The 16262-nt window shown below is 48.4% G+C and overlaps 1 protein-coding gene across 1 annotated transcript; it reads left to right on the forward strand.

The window, feature by feature from the left end:
* Positions 1-274: 274 nt before the first annotated feature.
* LOC144936162 (homeobox protein DLX-5-like) lies at positions 275-10137 on the forward strand. Its single transcript, XM_078863125.1, has 3 exons — positions 275-962; positions 3198-3400; positions 9584-10137. Exons 1-3 carry the CDS (start codon positions 470-472, stop codon positions 10016-10018), a joined length of 1131 nt encoding a protein of 376 aa, XP_078719251.1. The 5' UTR covers positions 275-469; the 3' UTR covers positions 10019-10137.
* Positions 10138-16262: the final 6125 nt, after the last annotated feature.

Raw genomic sequence — 16262 nt, forward strand, 5'->3', positions numbered from 1 at the left:
CCACCCACCCGCCTCGTGTCCGCCCCACCCCCTAACCCCTTTCATAGCTGCTCTCTCACAGCACTTGCCCCACCGGTCTGTTAAGGCGGCACGGGGGACCTTTGTCTTTGTGTGGTAATGGGAGCGCGCACAGCCTCGGGGCCGCCGCCGTGCCGCCGCCACCACCACCGCCGCCGCCGCCGCCTTGGCCAATGAGGAGGCGCTCCGCTCTGCTCTGCCCCCGATAAAAGGGGCCGCGCCGCGCGAACACCCCGACCCAGACCCCTGTGTCCGAGCCACGGGGCCCCTCTCGTGCCGAGCAGCGAGCGGGAAGCATACGACACAGCCCAGCCCCGCTGTTTTACACGAGGCTCGCTCTTCCATTGACACACGCGCGCGCGTGCGCGCACAGACACCGAGACGGACACAGGCGCGCCTGCCTGCGAAGTCTGTGCCGTCGGTCTGTCACGCGAAGCCAGCCGTCGTCACAATGACCGAGGTGTTCGAGTGCAGTTCAGCCGACCCGCGGCCGGACTTCATGAAGAGGGACGCCGACCTGTACGGACTGAACCACCACCACCACCAACAACACCTTCAGCAGCAGCAGCACCCTCATCATCATCATCACCCGCAGCACCACAGCCATCACCATCATCATCACCCGCAGGCGCAATCGTCGCCCACGCTGCCCGAGTCGTCTTCCACCGACTCCGGCTGCTACTACCACCCGTCTCCGTCGAGCGCCTACCAGGCGTACGGACCCTACTGCCCGCCGGCCGCCTACAACCAGACCCCGCTGAGCCCCTACGCGTACCACCAGCTGGGGCGCGGCGCGGATGCCCTTCACGCGGGGTACGGCGCTGTCAAGGCGTTCCCGGGACAGCGCGGCTACGGTGCCGCGGGAGGAGCGGCCGTGGGAGGGGGCAACGCCTACGAGGGCTTCACGCACGACGCGGCTGGGAAGACCAGCGAGGATGATGAAGGTGCGCGCGTGTGTGTGTGGGCTGTGAGTCAGTCAGTCACTGTGTGTGTGTGTAGTGGGGCGGGGAGGGGTAGCTGTCCTTGGGCCTCCTCTAAGTCGGCTCAGCCTTAATTGAGTACCTGGTGCGACTAGGGTATACAAATACGGCCGGGCGCGTGATGATGATGCTGGTCGTGCATATCCACTCATAGCACTTTCCCCAACGGTCTGTTAAATCTTTATATGGGGGGGGGGGTATTTGTATTTGCATCGTTCTGTGTCGTATACTACCGGCGCGTGTGTCTAGACGCCTGCGTCTGTTGTATGCCCATCTGTATGTGTTTCTCTGTCTGTCGTCGTGTCTGCTTGTGTGAGTCCGCATGTTTAAATGCGTGCTTCTTTGTGTATTCCGATGCATCTGTGTGTACGTGTACCTTGTTTGTGTGGGGGCGGGGGGGATATCGCGCTGCGCTACGAACCCAGCCTCCCGAGTTCGATTCCTGCTCACGGCCAGCAACAGTGACGATTATCTGAACCGGTCTTGGGCCTCCTCTAGGTCGACTCAGCCTCAAATGAGTAGCTAGTGCGATATATGTATGTTGCACTTCTTTCGCACCGTACGTAGCCAACCATGCCAATCGGAGGAAGGACAACTAAAACGTCGCCACTGGGGAGATAAAGGCGTTCGGGCGTGGTGCTGGCCAGCCACACCCTCGTGTATACCATGCCGGCCTTGGTACATTATAGGTTGCTACTCGCTAACGGCACTTGATCCAACAGTCTATACGGAGGTTGTTTATCTTTGAAACGATCGCACCCGTTGTCATCTGTGCCACCGAACATTCCAAGGTGTTGTCCACAATTCGCCAAACTCACGCGTTCAGCCGAGACGCTGCATCTCGTCGCAAAGCGAGACCCACGTCAGTAGCCGCAATAGCTTCCTAAACTTGAAGAGCTACCTGAACTTTTAACATCCATCTCCGACAAATGTGTTTCGGCTTACGTCATGGTGTGTGTGCCCGCACGCGTGTTCTCGCTGACTGCACTTGTCCCAACAGTATGTTGTGTGTATCATCGTCGTCAGACATGATCGATCCACTGCTGAATGAGGGACTTTGCGTACATGTGTGTGCACAAAGACAAATATCACCCGTAAAGGCGACATCGATCTGTTGGGACAAGTGCGGTTCGCGCGAGCAAGATGCACCGTATGCAGAGAGTGGCGGCGCAGTGGATCGGACGCTGCGCCTCGAACCTGGCGACATGAGTTCAATTCCCGGCCACGGTTAACATCACTGGCGAGTGATATCTGAAGCGGTCCTGAGCCTCCCCTAGGTCGACTCAGCTTTAAATAATTAACTGGTACGGTGTGCTGTTGTGGGAATAATACCAACTGCTTGTGCGCCGTACCGGCCTTGATAGGTGCTTGCTAACTTAACTGTCACCAACAGTTTATATGACTATGCGTGGGATGCTGGTTTGTTTATTTTTGTTTAAGTGGACACCCGTGTGGTCTATTACACGCAGTATATGTTCGACTATATATGTGCACATTCTCCGCTTCAGTGAGCAGGTTTATTTACTGCCGCTCAGAGAAAATCTGCATCTCGACGTTTTGGTCGACTGGCCTCCTTCAGGAAACCCGGACTGTGTTTATAAATCCCTATTTGCAACGATTAAACTCACCACGAAACAACGTGGTTTAAAGTCGCGGAGGTACGCGCACATTCAAACTTAACATACATTTGCTGCAGGGCAAGCTCAAAGGCCCACAACGCTATGCGGATAGCAACAAATAAGAACTTTAGAAGATGCGGTAAAAAATAGTGAATACGTATTATTAGAATCGAGAGAGGTTGCACAGAATATATTTTTTTTATTTCAAGACGCTAAACAACAACAACAAGAGTATAATCGCACGCGCCATCTCTCTAATCACCACCGCATTGTACGCTCAGAATACAAAGACCCCCCGTATAGCCTCAACATACTTTTGGGGCAAGTTCTATGAAAGGCCGGAACGGCACACGAGAGGATAGGTGGCCAGCACGACGCCCGACCGCCTCTGTCTCCCGAGTGGCGATGTTAACACACCGCACCAGGTACCCATTTGAGACTAAGTCAACCTAGGGAATGTCCAGGACCGGGTCCGATAATAATCATCACTGGCGTTGGCCACGCACACACACACTCGCGCCCACACACGGTCTCGAACTCACATATCCCGCGTGATGTGCCATGGCCTTCGGCACAGCAGCGGACAAAGACGACGAGGAGGAGGAGTCGAGGCAGAGTGGAGTGCGCATGGTGAACGGGAAACCAAAGAAGATCCGCAAGCCGCGCACCATCTACTCGAGCTTCCAGCTCGCCGCGCTGCAGCGTCGCTTCCAGCAGACGCAGTACCTGGCGTTGCCCGAACGCGCCGAACTCGCTGCCTCCATGGGACTCACGCAGACTCAGGTGCGGTACGAGTGAGGTGTTCGACTCTCCCCTTTATGTTTCTGCCTGCGCGGTGGAGTGAAGGGAAGATGTCAACGTTTCATCGCCACCACCCAACCAAACACCACTCCTCCCGCACCCCAATTACGCGCCGCGACGTTCCGTGCGTTGCCGCTTCTGCATGCTTGAAGCGGGATGCTCCCGCTGTGTGTGTATAAAAATATGGAGAGTTCTTGCCAATAACATCCGCTAACTCCGGCGGCGTTTATTTGTTGAACGAGTGTGAGTCTGCCGATGAGAACCCCCGTGATTTTCCTAAACCGGTGTACAGTTTGCTCCCTGGTACACATTCCTCTTGATGATGTTGGATCTGGAAAGCTAACAGGCTGATAAATTAAATAATTGGTTTGTAACGTGTGCGTTGCTTATGGATAACAGTACTCTTGTTTGGCAAGACGCCTCGCTGCTGTACGCCTTTGCGAGTGTGTATATTCGTCACGGTCGATCCGTCAGTTAAATTTATGTCACTCAGAGTTGAGCGAGGGCTCATTCCGAGTGAAAGAAGCTCAGGGGACGATGGCACTGATGACGGGTTATTAGTCCACCTATGGGAGGCCCAGGACCGATTCAGATAATCGTCGACCGATAAGTAAAAACACAACAACAGTGAGCCAGATATTTTAACCACAGCTTGATCTTATGGGAATGTATGTGCTCCTGAAGAAGGGCCTATGCCTGAAACGCCGCTAGTTATGTTTTCTTTTAATGCCACAGTATTATTGACGAATGTGTTGATGAAAAAAATAACTCTCATGAGATTTTTTTTGCGAATATGTTTAATTTTCTTCCTCTTCATTTATTGTTTTGTTTTCTTGAGAGTTAGCAATAATTTTGTGAAATTAGTAAAAGTCCAGTAACATATGGGTGGTGGTCGGGGTTAGAGTTATTTTTGGGCGAGCAGGTTAAGCCGCGAATCAACGACACTACAATTTGTATTTTATTTTACCAGGTAAGGCCCACGACTGAGCTATACTATAGCTATGTTTAACACGTAGGCTTTCGCGACCAATATTATTCATAATAAACGTTTTTGGGTTAGATCGCGTTATTTATAAATGTGTCGTAAGCCTCCACCACCCGACACGGCCAATCAGCAAAAAGTGTCACGTTGACAAAAGACTAATAGTTCACTAGTTTAGCCAATCGGTGTGTTGAAGAGTGAAACCACAACATTTACAATTTACGAGTGCGACGTTTCGCTGGTAATTGCATCCAGCATCATCGTGCAATTCGCCACTATAGCTCTCTTTCAGAAGCGAGCTGACTATCGCAAACGATAACATCCAAGCACTCAAAATAAATTCACGACCGCTGCGTTGTATAACACGGCACTCCCAGTCTCGGGAATTGACGCTGAAGCCTAAGAACACAAATCTGTATCGTGAGTCTTCATCAACGGCATTGTATCTCTCTGACACTCACAAATGTGCCACATCCTATGCTTCTCTGTGCGTGTATTCATAACGTTGCACGCGTATATATATACGTCGTGAGCGCTTATGTCCAAATAGCTATTTGTGTACGTGATAATAGAATTACTTTGGACAATAATACAAGTTAAAGAACATACTACTAGAAGCGACAAACGCATATTGGCCGTCTAGCGACGAACGCATATTATACATACAGATAACATCACCGATGCTATTTATTAATGTATTCATAAAAATAGTAATTGAGTCGTACCAAGACCTTTTTTAAAAGAGGGCTTTATATTTCACGCGATGTTTGGCAATTGCCAGCAATGAGCTGCCTTGCTTCATGCGGGACGAAACTGGAGGAGTGTACGCGGGGGGCGGGGGGGGAGTACACCCATCACGGTACACCACAGGGGAGGGCAGTAACACCCGAAGCTCCGCACAGATTGATGCAAATAGTCGAATCCAGGCCCTGCCACCTAGTGGCTAGTTTGAGTGGCTCGCGTCTCGAGACTCGCTGTGAAATGCGCCGTGGCCCCGGTAGTCGCGCGTGGTGGAGGGAGTGGAGAAGCGAGGCTGAAGGCGGCAAAGCTCACCGAGGCTGTTTGACTCAATCGATCCTCGCTGGGCGTCTCGATGAACCCCTTGGCAGCTGTTGCATTTACAGGGAGGAGGGGGGTTGATTTATGAACAAATGCACACATGTTTAAATATACACATATATAAACCGACGTCGTCATTATCATCATTGTCGGCGATCATCATCATACACGATGGATACATTCGCCGATACGACGCTTTTCGATGGAGACGGATTTCGGGAAGTACGATCGATCCAGCGGTGGTTTGATGATTGGTTAATGGCAATGGTGGTGATGTCGCTTCGTAAGGAATCACGCCTACAATGTGTCGTTTGTGTGTTTAAATGCGAGGCTGTGTCCTGGGTCGACTGCGTGTCGGTTTCTATGTTTGTGTGTCGGTTTACGTGCTGGTGTATGTGTTTGCGTGTCGGTGTATGTGTTAGTGTGTCGGTTTATGTGTTTTCGTGTTGGTGTATGTGTTTGTGTGTTGCTTTGTATGTTTGTGTGTTGATTTATATGTTTGTGTTTGTTATGTTTCGTATTGGTGTATGTGTTAGTGTGTCGGTTTATGTGTTAGTGTGTCGGTTTATGTGTTGGTGTATGTGTTTTCGTGTTGGTGTTTGTGTTTGTTATGTTTCGTGTTGGTGTATGTGTTTGTGTGTTGCTTTGTATGTTTGTGTGCTGATTTATATGTCTGTGTTTGTTATGTTTCGTATTGGTGTATGTGTTAGTGTGTCGGTTTATGTGTTGGTGTATGTGTTTTCGTGTTGGTGTTTGTGTTTGTTATGTTTCGTGTTGGTGTATGTGTTTGTGTGTTGCTTTGTATGTTTGTGTGTTGATTTGTTTGCGTGTTGGTTAATACGTTTACGTGTGCGTAGAATATTTTAAAGCGCGTTGCATTGTTACGTACCGCGTTGCATTGTTACGTATCGCGTTGCATTGTTACGTATCGCGGGCGTCTCTTCTCGGCCGCGTTTGGTTTTCGTGTCGCGGTTTCCGTGGAAGCTTCGCCGTGTAGTCAGGGACGCGCGCCCATTACTATCACACAGTCGATACGCTTCGTACGAGTTTAATACCCGGTCCTGCCGGTCGTCGCAACTCCAACACACCACCATCCTATAGCGCCATTGACGCCGCGGGTGGAGTTTACCGTACTGTCTAGAAAATAAACTCAACATTTGGAATATTAAATAAATAGCAATCCCCCCCCCCCCCACTTCTCCGCCGCCGCGAGAATGTGGAATTTCCACTCATTTTACCCAGGACCGCCAACGATTTACGAGCGCCCCATTCATTGCTTTGCGTGCGAGGAGAGAGACGCTTTAGACACTTATACTTGCGGAGATAAATCCTGGGCCAACCACTTGTGCTGATTTACAACTTACACAAGCACATTCGGGTACCGATATTAAAACGGATTAGTTTTGTTATGATTATCATCACCAGCACCGCGACAGTGTTACCTTCGGAAACCTGTTTTTTTTGCTCCTACTCGTTCCCGGCGTTTGCTCAGCCCCTGGTCCCCGCCTCGCCGCGTGCGTTACTGCAGCAGCAGCAGACGGGCTGCCTGCCAGGGGCAAATTGGAGGATGCAGCTCTCAAAGTGTTATTTTGCCGAACTTTTATGGCCAATTCGTGCGCAACGCGAACGCGGGTTTCACGAGTCAGGAAACTCACGGTTGTGACTTAAAATTAAGATTTAGCCGTGTGCACGTTTGGCTGTGTGTGTGTATGTACCGTATATGCGCGCTTGTGTGTATGTCTTTGTTTGTCCGTCGTTGTGGGGGAGCGGTGGTGCAGCGCTTAGCGCGCCACGCTGCGAACCCGACGAGTTCGCGAATTCACTTCCCGTTCACGTCCACCAACACCCAGTGACGATTATCTCAACCGGTCCTGGGCCTCCCCTAGTCCGACTCAGCATCAGACAAGTACCTGGTGCGGTGTGTCAAAAACATTGCGCAGTGTGGAGGCAAAGGCGGCACGGATGTGATGCTGGCCAACCCACCCCCTCGTGTGTGCCTTGCCCCAGCAGTCTGCTTGGTCTTTGTGTGTGGTGGGTGTAAATAGCTGACCGCGTGCTGTAGGCAACATTGCGCATAGCCGTCTGCAGTTTCCAGCCGTGTTTATTTGCGGGGCATGCCACCTGTGTTGAGACTTGTGCTGAATTAAGATCGCCGTAATTATATTACGCGATGTTTGCGGTTTAAATTGGACCGCGCTGGAATACACGGAGTAATTTATTCACACGTTTGTGCTTTCGTGACTCGTCACTTGTCGGACAGGCGAGGCTTACTACTTACACGCACGCGTAATAATTGCAATAAAAATGTGTATTTCAATATTATATTTCTATGTTGTGGATAACAGCGCAATTAACTCTAAATATACGATATGTAATTTTAAGATAATATACGATTTAATTTTGTGTATATGTGTGCATTTATACATATATATGAACGTACATAATTTAACCAGATTATACATTGGTCACTATTTCATTGATCTACATAAATGCATATTTAACGACGAAAAATGTATCACATTGCAACGTGCATTTGTATTTAAAAAATGTCAATGTACTTTCAGACTGCAAAAACAATAATTGTGAATACAAAATATGGCGCGTATTTGCACATTCAGGACAAAATTTATATATATATACCAATAACACAACTATCACACGAAGTCGGTTGGGGCAAGTGCTGTGAGCGAGCACCTGATAAAGGCCGGAACGGCGCACGAGGGGGTGGGAAGCCAACACCACGCCTTTATAACACACATTTATGACACACATTTACAGTATAGGAGTTGCAATTTCTTCAACCCTTTGTCAAATCCACCGCTGAATGAATTTCTCTTCGCGCCGTTTTATTTATTTATGGTGGGATCGTTCCACACTCGACAGCAACGCGTTATGCGTGCATATTTAGATGTACTCCAGAGGACACGCAATCGAGTTTCCCGTCGAGATATATGAATGTCGCCAAGAGCACACGAATTGGAATGTTGAAATGTACTCGCACGTGCATAATGAACGCACTCGCGCCAAAGAAGACTCGCCATGCAGTGCTGTACAAGTACTGTGTGTACGCGGGAATATCATCTCGGAAATGCAACATTTAAAACCCCGCTCATTAGATACAGTATACAATGCTGTATTTATTACAGTGCTGAAATGTATTTTTTTGTATCCAAGCATAATTATAATTTCGTACAAGCAACCACATTCGGGGGTGGGTGAGGTTAGGGCACTGCTCTATTAACCCATCCATAGCAAAGACCAGTAAACTCTCATTGCACTAATTATTTACTTGTTGAAAATTTTACAATGGAGACTCGTCATGCAGTGCTGTACAAATACTGTGCAAGTAAAAAAAAAATCTCACATCATCATTAACCCTGCAAGATAATGTACAGCATAGCATAACGTATCAGGAGTATTCACAAGGCCCCAAATAATATGGAAAGTAATCCAACACCAGATATAAAACGCAGTCCTTCTTGCCCCTATTTGCTCTGCAGAAGGGGCATTCCCCAAAACGTCAGCTTAGTAAATAATTTTTGTTATAGGATTGTGTTAATGGCGCAGGTATTGAGTTTCTTTCCATTTATCTTAATGCAAGATGAATACAAATTGTACACAGACAGTACATCATTTAGTGCAATAGCCGTCTACATATATATATTACTTGGGTACTCGTTTATGTTACTTAGTTTTGCAGTAGGCCTACATGATACACAACTTTTATATTCAACACATACTTTGTTTCGTCTTCTAGCATGCGTCTCCGTTGTGTTGTACATGTTGCATTGTGCATGATGAATGAAAGGTGTTGGTCGTTGAATGGTTGTATGGATGATGATGATGACGATGATGGACGTTTGCTTGATGATGATAATAATTGAAGTGGTGATGATGTATCGTGTATATGGATGGCGATGGATATATGATGGATGTATAGATGGTGATGGATATATGGATGATGATGATTGTTGTTTGGACGAAAATAATGACATGTATTGATGATGGTGATGTATGCATCATGGCACGAATGACGACTATGTAGAATTTACAAAGCATTATCATCATCAACATCCTCATATCTCACTCTCCTCACCCCCCAATTCATCCCATCCTCGCAACAGGTGAAGATCTGGTTCCAGAACCGGCGCTCCAAGTTCAAGAAGCTGGGCAAGAACGGCGAGGTGGCGCCTGCACAAGCCAGCCCGAGCAGCAGCGACCCGATGGCCTGCAACTCCCCTGCATCTCCGGGTCGGCAACACCAGCAGCTCAGCTCTGCCGCCCCACACCTGCACGGAGTGCCAGCGCCCTGGGAGTCACCTCTGAGCCCCGCTGGGGGTCTAGGGGTCCCATCGGCCGCGCTGCAAGCCCCGCACCACCTCCCGCAGCACCCCTACTCACCCGTGCCGCCCTGGTACCTGCAGCACCAGCAGCACCAGCAGCATCAACAGCAGCAACAGGAGCAGAGCGGAGGTCCCACCGCGTTCAGGCACAGTCCACCGTCACTGCTGGCGCTAGCGCAGCCGAATGTAGGTGGCGCCACTTCGGCAGTGTACTAACTTAACCAACACGGTGTTCTAACGCAGTGTTTTAACGCACGCGTGCGTGCGCACGAGGCTGTGTGCAGCATCGAGCTGTGTGTTAGCACCCGCGGTGCTCGCGTGGTGAACTCTCCTATCCCGAGAGCCCCCCCGCGCCCCTCCCCGCGCCCCCCCCCCCCCGCATGAACCCCCCACAATTGTCCCACGCGGCAGATGAACAACCACTGCGTCGTTCTTATTCAAGAGGAAGGGTGCTCACTTTGAGGACAGGACTTTCCCGTTTATAATTAGCGAGCGAGTGGATTAATGAGTCCGTCTTGGTTGTTAGCGTTGCTAGCCTCAGGGAAGGGATGTTCTACAACGAGCCCACTCCTGCACGTAGATACGACTCGCCGTTAAGTACGTTGGCGACGTCACCTCTGTGCTCGCCGCACTAGGCTAGGTGCATGTTGGGGGGGTCAAGTGTGTCAAGAGGCAGAGGGTCACAGACCAGACCCAGATGTTATGGGATGACTGACTGAGGTAACTGGCAGAGGCAGCGTCATCATCACCACATGGACCGCCTGTTGCTGCTCCTAGCTCACACGCACATACGTACTCAAAGGCAGTGGCGGCTCCTGCAAAATCTCTCAGGGGGGGGCAAATGTCTGGATGATTGACAAGGATAAGGTCCACCCATGCAATGGATAAATTAACAGCTTAAGCATGTAAAGGCAACTTCACTTCTTTAATATTAATGAAAAATAAAGTGACTCTTACAATACATCTTGTTTGTTTCTATACTCACTATTAAAAGAAACCACTCAAGTTTATTTTATTAAAGATTCCACTAGGTGGCGATAAATTATATTGTTGGATGAAACGTGCTTACGTATGATGACGTTAGCACGTATGATGACGTAAGCACGTTAGTGCAAGCCCTCCCGGAAGCCATAGAGAATGCATTGGAGCGCCCGCCGTTCGAAAAAAAACATCTTTGAATGTAAGTCTATGGGGCCACTCGGGGCGATTCTCAGCCGGAGTGAAATCGCCCAAAAAGAGGCGGTACACCACAGAACGTGACATGACGCTGATTGGACTATATCCAGAGGCACAGTGACGGCTAGCGTGACTCTGTGGTTGAATGACATTGGTGGTGCGTCGCCCAATCGCCCTAATGAAGAAACCGCCCCTGCTCAAAGGCAAAGATCCCACGTGAAGGTGTTTTAACAGACTGTTGGAGCACACACACACACAGACACGCGGGCTACGCGGAACTCGTGTCAAAGACGCATGGAGCCTCATTTGTACAATGATCCAGCAGTGCCTTTTTTGGGTTGTACATGGAATTTCTAACTTAATCGGCGTGTACTCGCATCGTTTTTGTAAAATACAAGAATGTACATAGAGAACAATTGTTGAGATTGAACGAGGAGGGGGGGGGGGGGCAAATGTCAACACTTTGCGCATTACGATGTTTTGCATGTAACTTATTGATTCCTTTTAAGTGCCGCCGCGATTTGATTTTGTTACGGGAACTCGCCGATTCATTTTGGTTTGTTTGTTGTGAAGCGGCGTCCCGTCACTTAGGTTACGATGTACATAGCTACTACTGCTGCTGCAGATGAAGCAACATCCTGTCGATGTACTCACAGACTGCACCATATACGAATCGATGCATTAATAAAGATACGCGCTCTCTTTAAATCGTGTCAGCTGGCATTTGTCTCCTGCTGCATACCACCCGCCTCTTGCCTACACGCTATATAGTGCCGTACAAACATATCTATATATGGAGGGCCGCAGGGCTCGGGTAGTTGCTAGAGCCAACTTAACGCGTCGCTGCAACGCGCTCCGTCAGTCGCTGCGAGAGAGAATTACTATTACTATGCAGTATACGTATACTGTATATGCGCGTGTAGTTACTACACGCACGGTGGTGAGCACGCCGCACTGTGAACCCGATCATCTAGGTTTGAATCCCGGCCACGGTTAACATCAGTGGCTCGTGCTATCTGAACCTGTTCTAATTTTACACAGCCTTAAAAAAATTAAGCGCCGGGTGCTCTGTGCACACATCAGCAACTGGGGCGGAGTGCTTGCCACGCCAGGAACCCCGTGCGTTCATACGCTCGCGTAATTACCCCCGAGCGCAAACCGTCACGAGGGAGGTCCTCATCCCGTCCGTGAATTCACGAAGGAGCTGACATTAATACAATTCATTCTTCCGTATGTACGTGCGACTCATGTGACATCCATGCGTTGGTTATTACGATTATTAATTATGACTACAAAATTGAGGGGGGAGGGGGGTTTACTCCGTCTCTAGACGGCCAATATTTTGTTTTTATTATCAAAATTAACATTTGCGGATAGTTTTTATATATATAAAAATATGTTTTACAAACAAAAACTCATCTCACGCGTTGTAAAATTTCAGCCGTGCCTATGTCAATGGAGCGCACTTGGGCGCATCGCACGTAACGCGGCGATGATACCGCTGGAAGGTCGTGCGTAGTTTACACCACGCACACACGCACGGCACAGCACAGCGCACGGACCGAGAGCACGGAGCGCGTAGCGGCATCACGTGGCAACTCGTCCGGAAAATCTGTTTCTAATTTTCGGTCGCTTTGAAGTGCTGCCCAGAGTCATGTGTTTTGAGAAAAACTACCGAGTCAAAATAAATATAAAAGTCTACGGGGCTGTAGAAGCGTCGCTCCACGTGATGTCGGCGAATATCGCAAAATTCTTCCCTTGTCCCGCAAACGTCTCTTCTCTTGTCGATCACGCGACCGAGTTTTCGCAGCTGCCGCTCCCCTCGGTCCCGACGGGAAAGTTGTCACGAGCAAAAAAAGCCACCGGTGAAAACCAACGCCGACCATCAGAACCCGTCACAGCTACACCGAATATCCCCGACGTCCACCGGTTACCGCACGGTTCTCGTAATCACGACACCCACTGCCACGGCCAGGACTGCTTGGCAGAGACCGCATGCAGGAATGGAGGGTTGAATCAGCTCCTAGCCAGTTCATTATTGCGGATCGTACGGTCAAAGTCTGTCCACGTGCAGGCTCCAACACTGTCACGTCGTCGATGGGCTCTGCTGGACAGGTTCCCGACACGGAGCAAGACTGATGTGCGGCCAACCTTCACCGTTGGTGCCTTCCTGACGATCTCCAGACTTGCAGTTGTGGCTCTGTTAAAAAAAAAAACATGCAACGTGGCGTATCGTTAATGATCGCCCTCTAATTAGGTTCACCGGATGGCTACCGAGTGAGCTACACGCAGCCAGCGAGGACGCGACCGCGTGGCTCGGCGATTACGCACGTGCTGGATGAATCTGCCATTGATTTTACTGGTCAACAACAACAACAAAAACATTTCTGGCCTGGACTTTTGCAGCTGTTTTAGACTAATATCAGGGTGCCGATTCCACATCTGATCTCAGATTTGCTGTATCACATCTCATTTTTATGCTATCGGCATACCCCATTTTCATTGATTTTACCCGAAATTATCTCTGTCACTTATGATTGCAATTTGTTGCGAGTCAGTGACTGCTTTAGTGTTAAAATATGGTGCTGTATTTTTAGGATAGTGTGTTTATAATATCATTTTATGTAGATATCTACATTTATTTAATATTTTCTCCTGCAGTTTTTATTGAAAATGCAATATTTGAGTTCTCAAAAACCTGATGTGATAGACAAAAACCGATGCCAGGTTTGGAATCACAACCCCAACATTACCTTAAAACCGTTGGAATACCTTATGCCAGGAAAAGTGTGTTGACCAGTGTTATTCGCTCGCTGCTGCTGCTGCTGCTGATGCATGGTTGAAGGGTCTCTGCTGAAGAACTCGCCTATTATTTCGGATTGTATGTGCAACAAAGGAGGGCCATTGACCAAAATTTCCACTCATTATCATTGTATTTTTTTTCATTTTTAAGGCCTCAGTGTTTTTTTACGGTGTTGTGTTTTTAGTAATTTTATTATTCCTACTGTCGCAGTTGAAGATGGAATTGAAACGGCAACCTTTGGATTGCCAGTCCAGCGCGCTCACCACTACATCACGGCAGCTCCTCCGAATATAGTGTTTATAAATAAAACGTGTAATGTTTTGCATAACTCAATTCCGTGACTCCACATATAAATAAACTACGCTTTATTCACTCGACATTGTCTATCCAAACCAATATTATCCGTTATATTGTTTAGGTCTCGTTGCTGTGAAACATTATTGGTGAAGAATACATAAGAACGGAGGTTTGCTTTGGAAGATACTAACATTTAATACACGTTGCTTACTCTCTGTACCACTAAGCGCGGTGTTTCTAAATTGATCACCGTACGTATGTTGAATTTATTTCGCACCGTACGTAGCCAACCGTGATAATCGGATGTGCGGGTGGAAAGCCAAAACACACTAAACATAAAAAAAAATCCGAGGAAGTATGCAATAATCTATCACCTGTAATAATGGGAGGTTGTGGGTTTAGTTTCGACCGTTTGATAAAGATGGTAACGCGCCCAGGACATCAAAACAATTGCGAGTGAGGAAAGATGCTTCGCCTACAGAAGACGGTTCTTCGCCATCCGTGGTGATTTCACCTCGGGATGTTTCGCCAACCAATCGTGAGATCTTGCCAGGCCCCGCGCCAGTCTCCCCCCCCCCCCAACCCCCTTTCCTCCTCTAGCATTATACTGATCGCGAGGTCTCACAGCGATGCGCACGTGCCAGCGCGCGCGCGGGCCCGCGTGGCGAAGTATGGTGCGGTGACACACAAGTGGTGAAATCTACTCCGAACGACCTGGGAAGCCGTGGGGGAGCCTCTCGTCTAGCAGTGGATTGAACATGGACGGGGTTTTAGGAGACGCAGGCAGCAAACTTTATCGACTACCGTTGACTATCTGAGATAAGCTCTATAGCCGGTGTTTGTATTTTATATTTATATATACGTACATATGACAGCAGCAGAAGCAATTATAACATTATATATAGATAACGATCTAGCGACGTGAAGTACATTTTGATTTCATAGCGTATTAAATGGTTCTTTATTTAAAACATTCATGCATTCAACGTGTATTTAAAGACATTTGCGGGCGAGCTTGCATAAAGCAAATACTTACACCCGTACTGCACACATACTGCACTGGTGCAGTACATGCTGCACGCAGAATTACTGCACACGTCCGTACTGCACGTGTACTTACTGCACACATACACACTGCACAAGTACTTACTGCACACGTACATACTGCACCAAGGCCGTAGCCATGGAGTCAACATTGGGGGGGACCAAATCTTCCAGGGGGTCTGGGGGTCGTCGTTCTCCCAGAAAAAAAAAAATCTAAATTTTAACATGAATTTCCTGCCATTTCCTGCCTAAAATATAAAAAAAAATTCACTAACACATAGGATGGACTTTTTATTTATTTTTAACAATAATGTCTAAGAGTGTATTGTATTACATTGCTCTGTTTTTTTCTTTTTTTACCATTTCTTGTTTCATTGTATGTAATGTTAGAGATTAGGGATTAATAAAGTACAACCATAACCACAATCATATAAACATAAATCTATTTTATAGCAATATATTGGGGGGGGGACATTTTGAGCATATTTGAATATTGGGGGGGATGTGTGTCCCCCAATATATATTATAATTACGGCCTTGTACTGCACGCGTACTTAGGGGCCATCCATTTAGTACGTACGCATGGAGGGGGGGAGGGGGGGTTAACCCAAATGCGTACGCTTGCGTATGGGGGGGTCTACTGACAATGTACGTAGCATAGGAAACGGGGGGTGGGGGGTGCAGATTAAGCCTCGATAATAATTTGTCTACATTGTCCTTCAAATGAGCCACAGTTCAGTTTCTTCAGCTGTCAGACAACGAGTACTACCGGGAGAAGTGGGACTGTGGGAGAGGTGTCACTCGTGTGCCACCACCGTGCCCCTGACTGCAGCTGTCACGCTGCTGTGCTTCAAGCCTGACACTGCGCGTGTTGACGAAACCCCTAGGACACGTCACCTGTTCGACTGGGTTCAGTCGGCGTTTGAACCGAGCGGACACAAGACAAACGTTTTACAGGTACGCAACTTAATTCTTCAATGCAGCCGGCGGAGGACTGTCTGTTTGCTTAAACACGTTAATATTATTAATCCTTTATCGTTTCTGCGTGGATTAAATATCGGCGGTTCTATAGGATTCGGGGGGGGGGGGGCGGTCAAGCGTACGTACGTAGGTAGGGGAGGGGGGGGGGAAGGGTCAAGT

This window comes from Lampetra fluviatilis, chromosome 1 (genome assembly GCF_964198595.1).
Source record: "Lampetra fluviatilis chromosome 1, kcLamFluv1.1, whole genome shotgun sequence".
Lineage (NCBI taxonomy): Eukaryota > Metazoa > Chordata > Hyperoartia > Petromyzontiformes > Petromyzontidae > Lampetra > Lampetra fluviatilis.

Bases quoted from the DNA above. Each gene is read 5' to 3' on its own strand.
- LOC144936162 (XM_078863125.1), top strand. From the start codon at position 470: ATGACCGAGGTGTTCGAGTGCAGTTCAGCCGACCCGCGGCCGGACTTC. The intron at 963-3,197 runs GTGCGCGCGTGT...TCGGCACAGCAG, and splicing joins GACCAGCGAGGATGATGAAG to CGGACAAAGACGACGAGGAG. The intron at 3,401-9,583 runs GTGCGGTACGAG...TCCTCGCAACAG, and splicing joins TGGGACTCACGCAGACTCAG to GTGAAGATCTGGTTCCAGAA.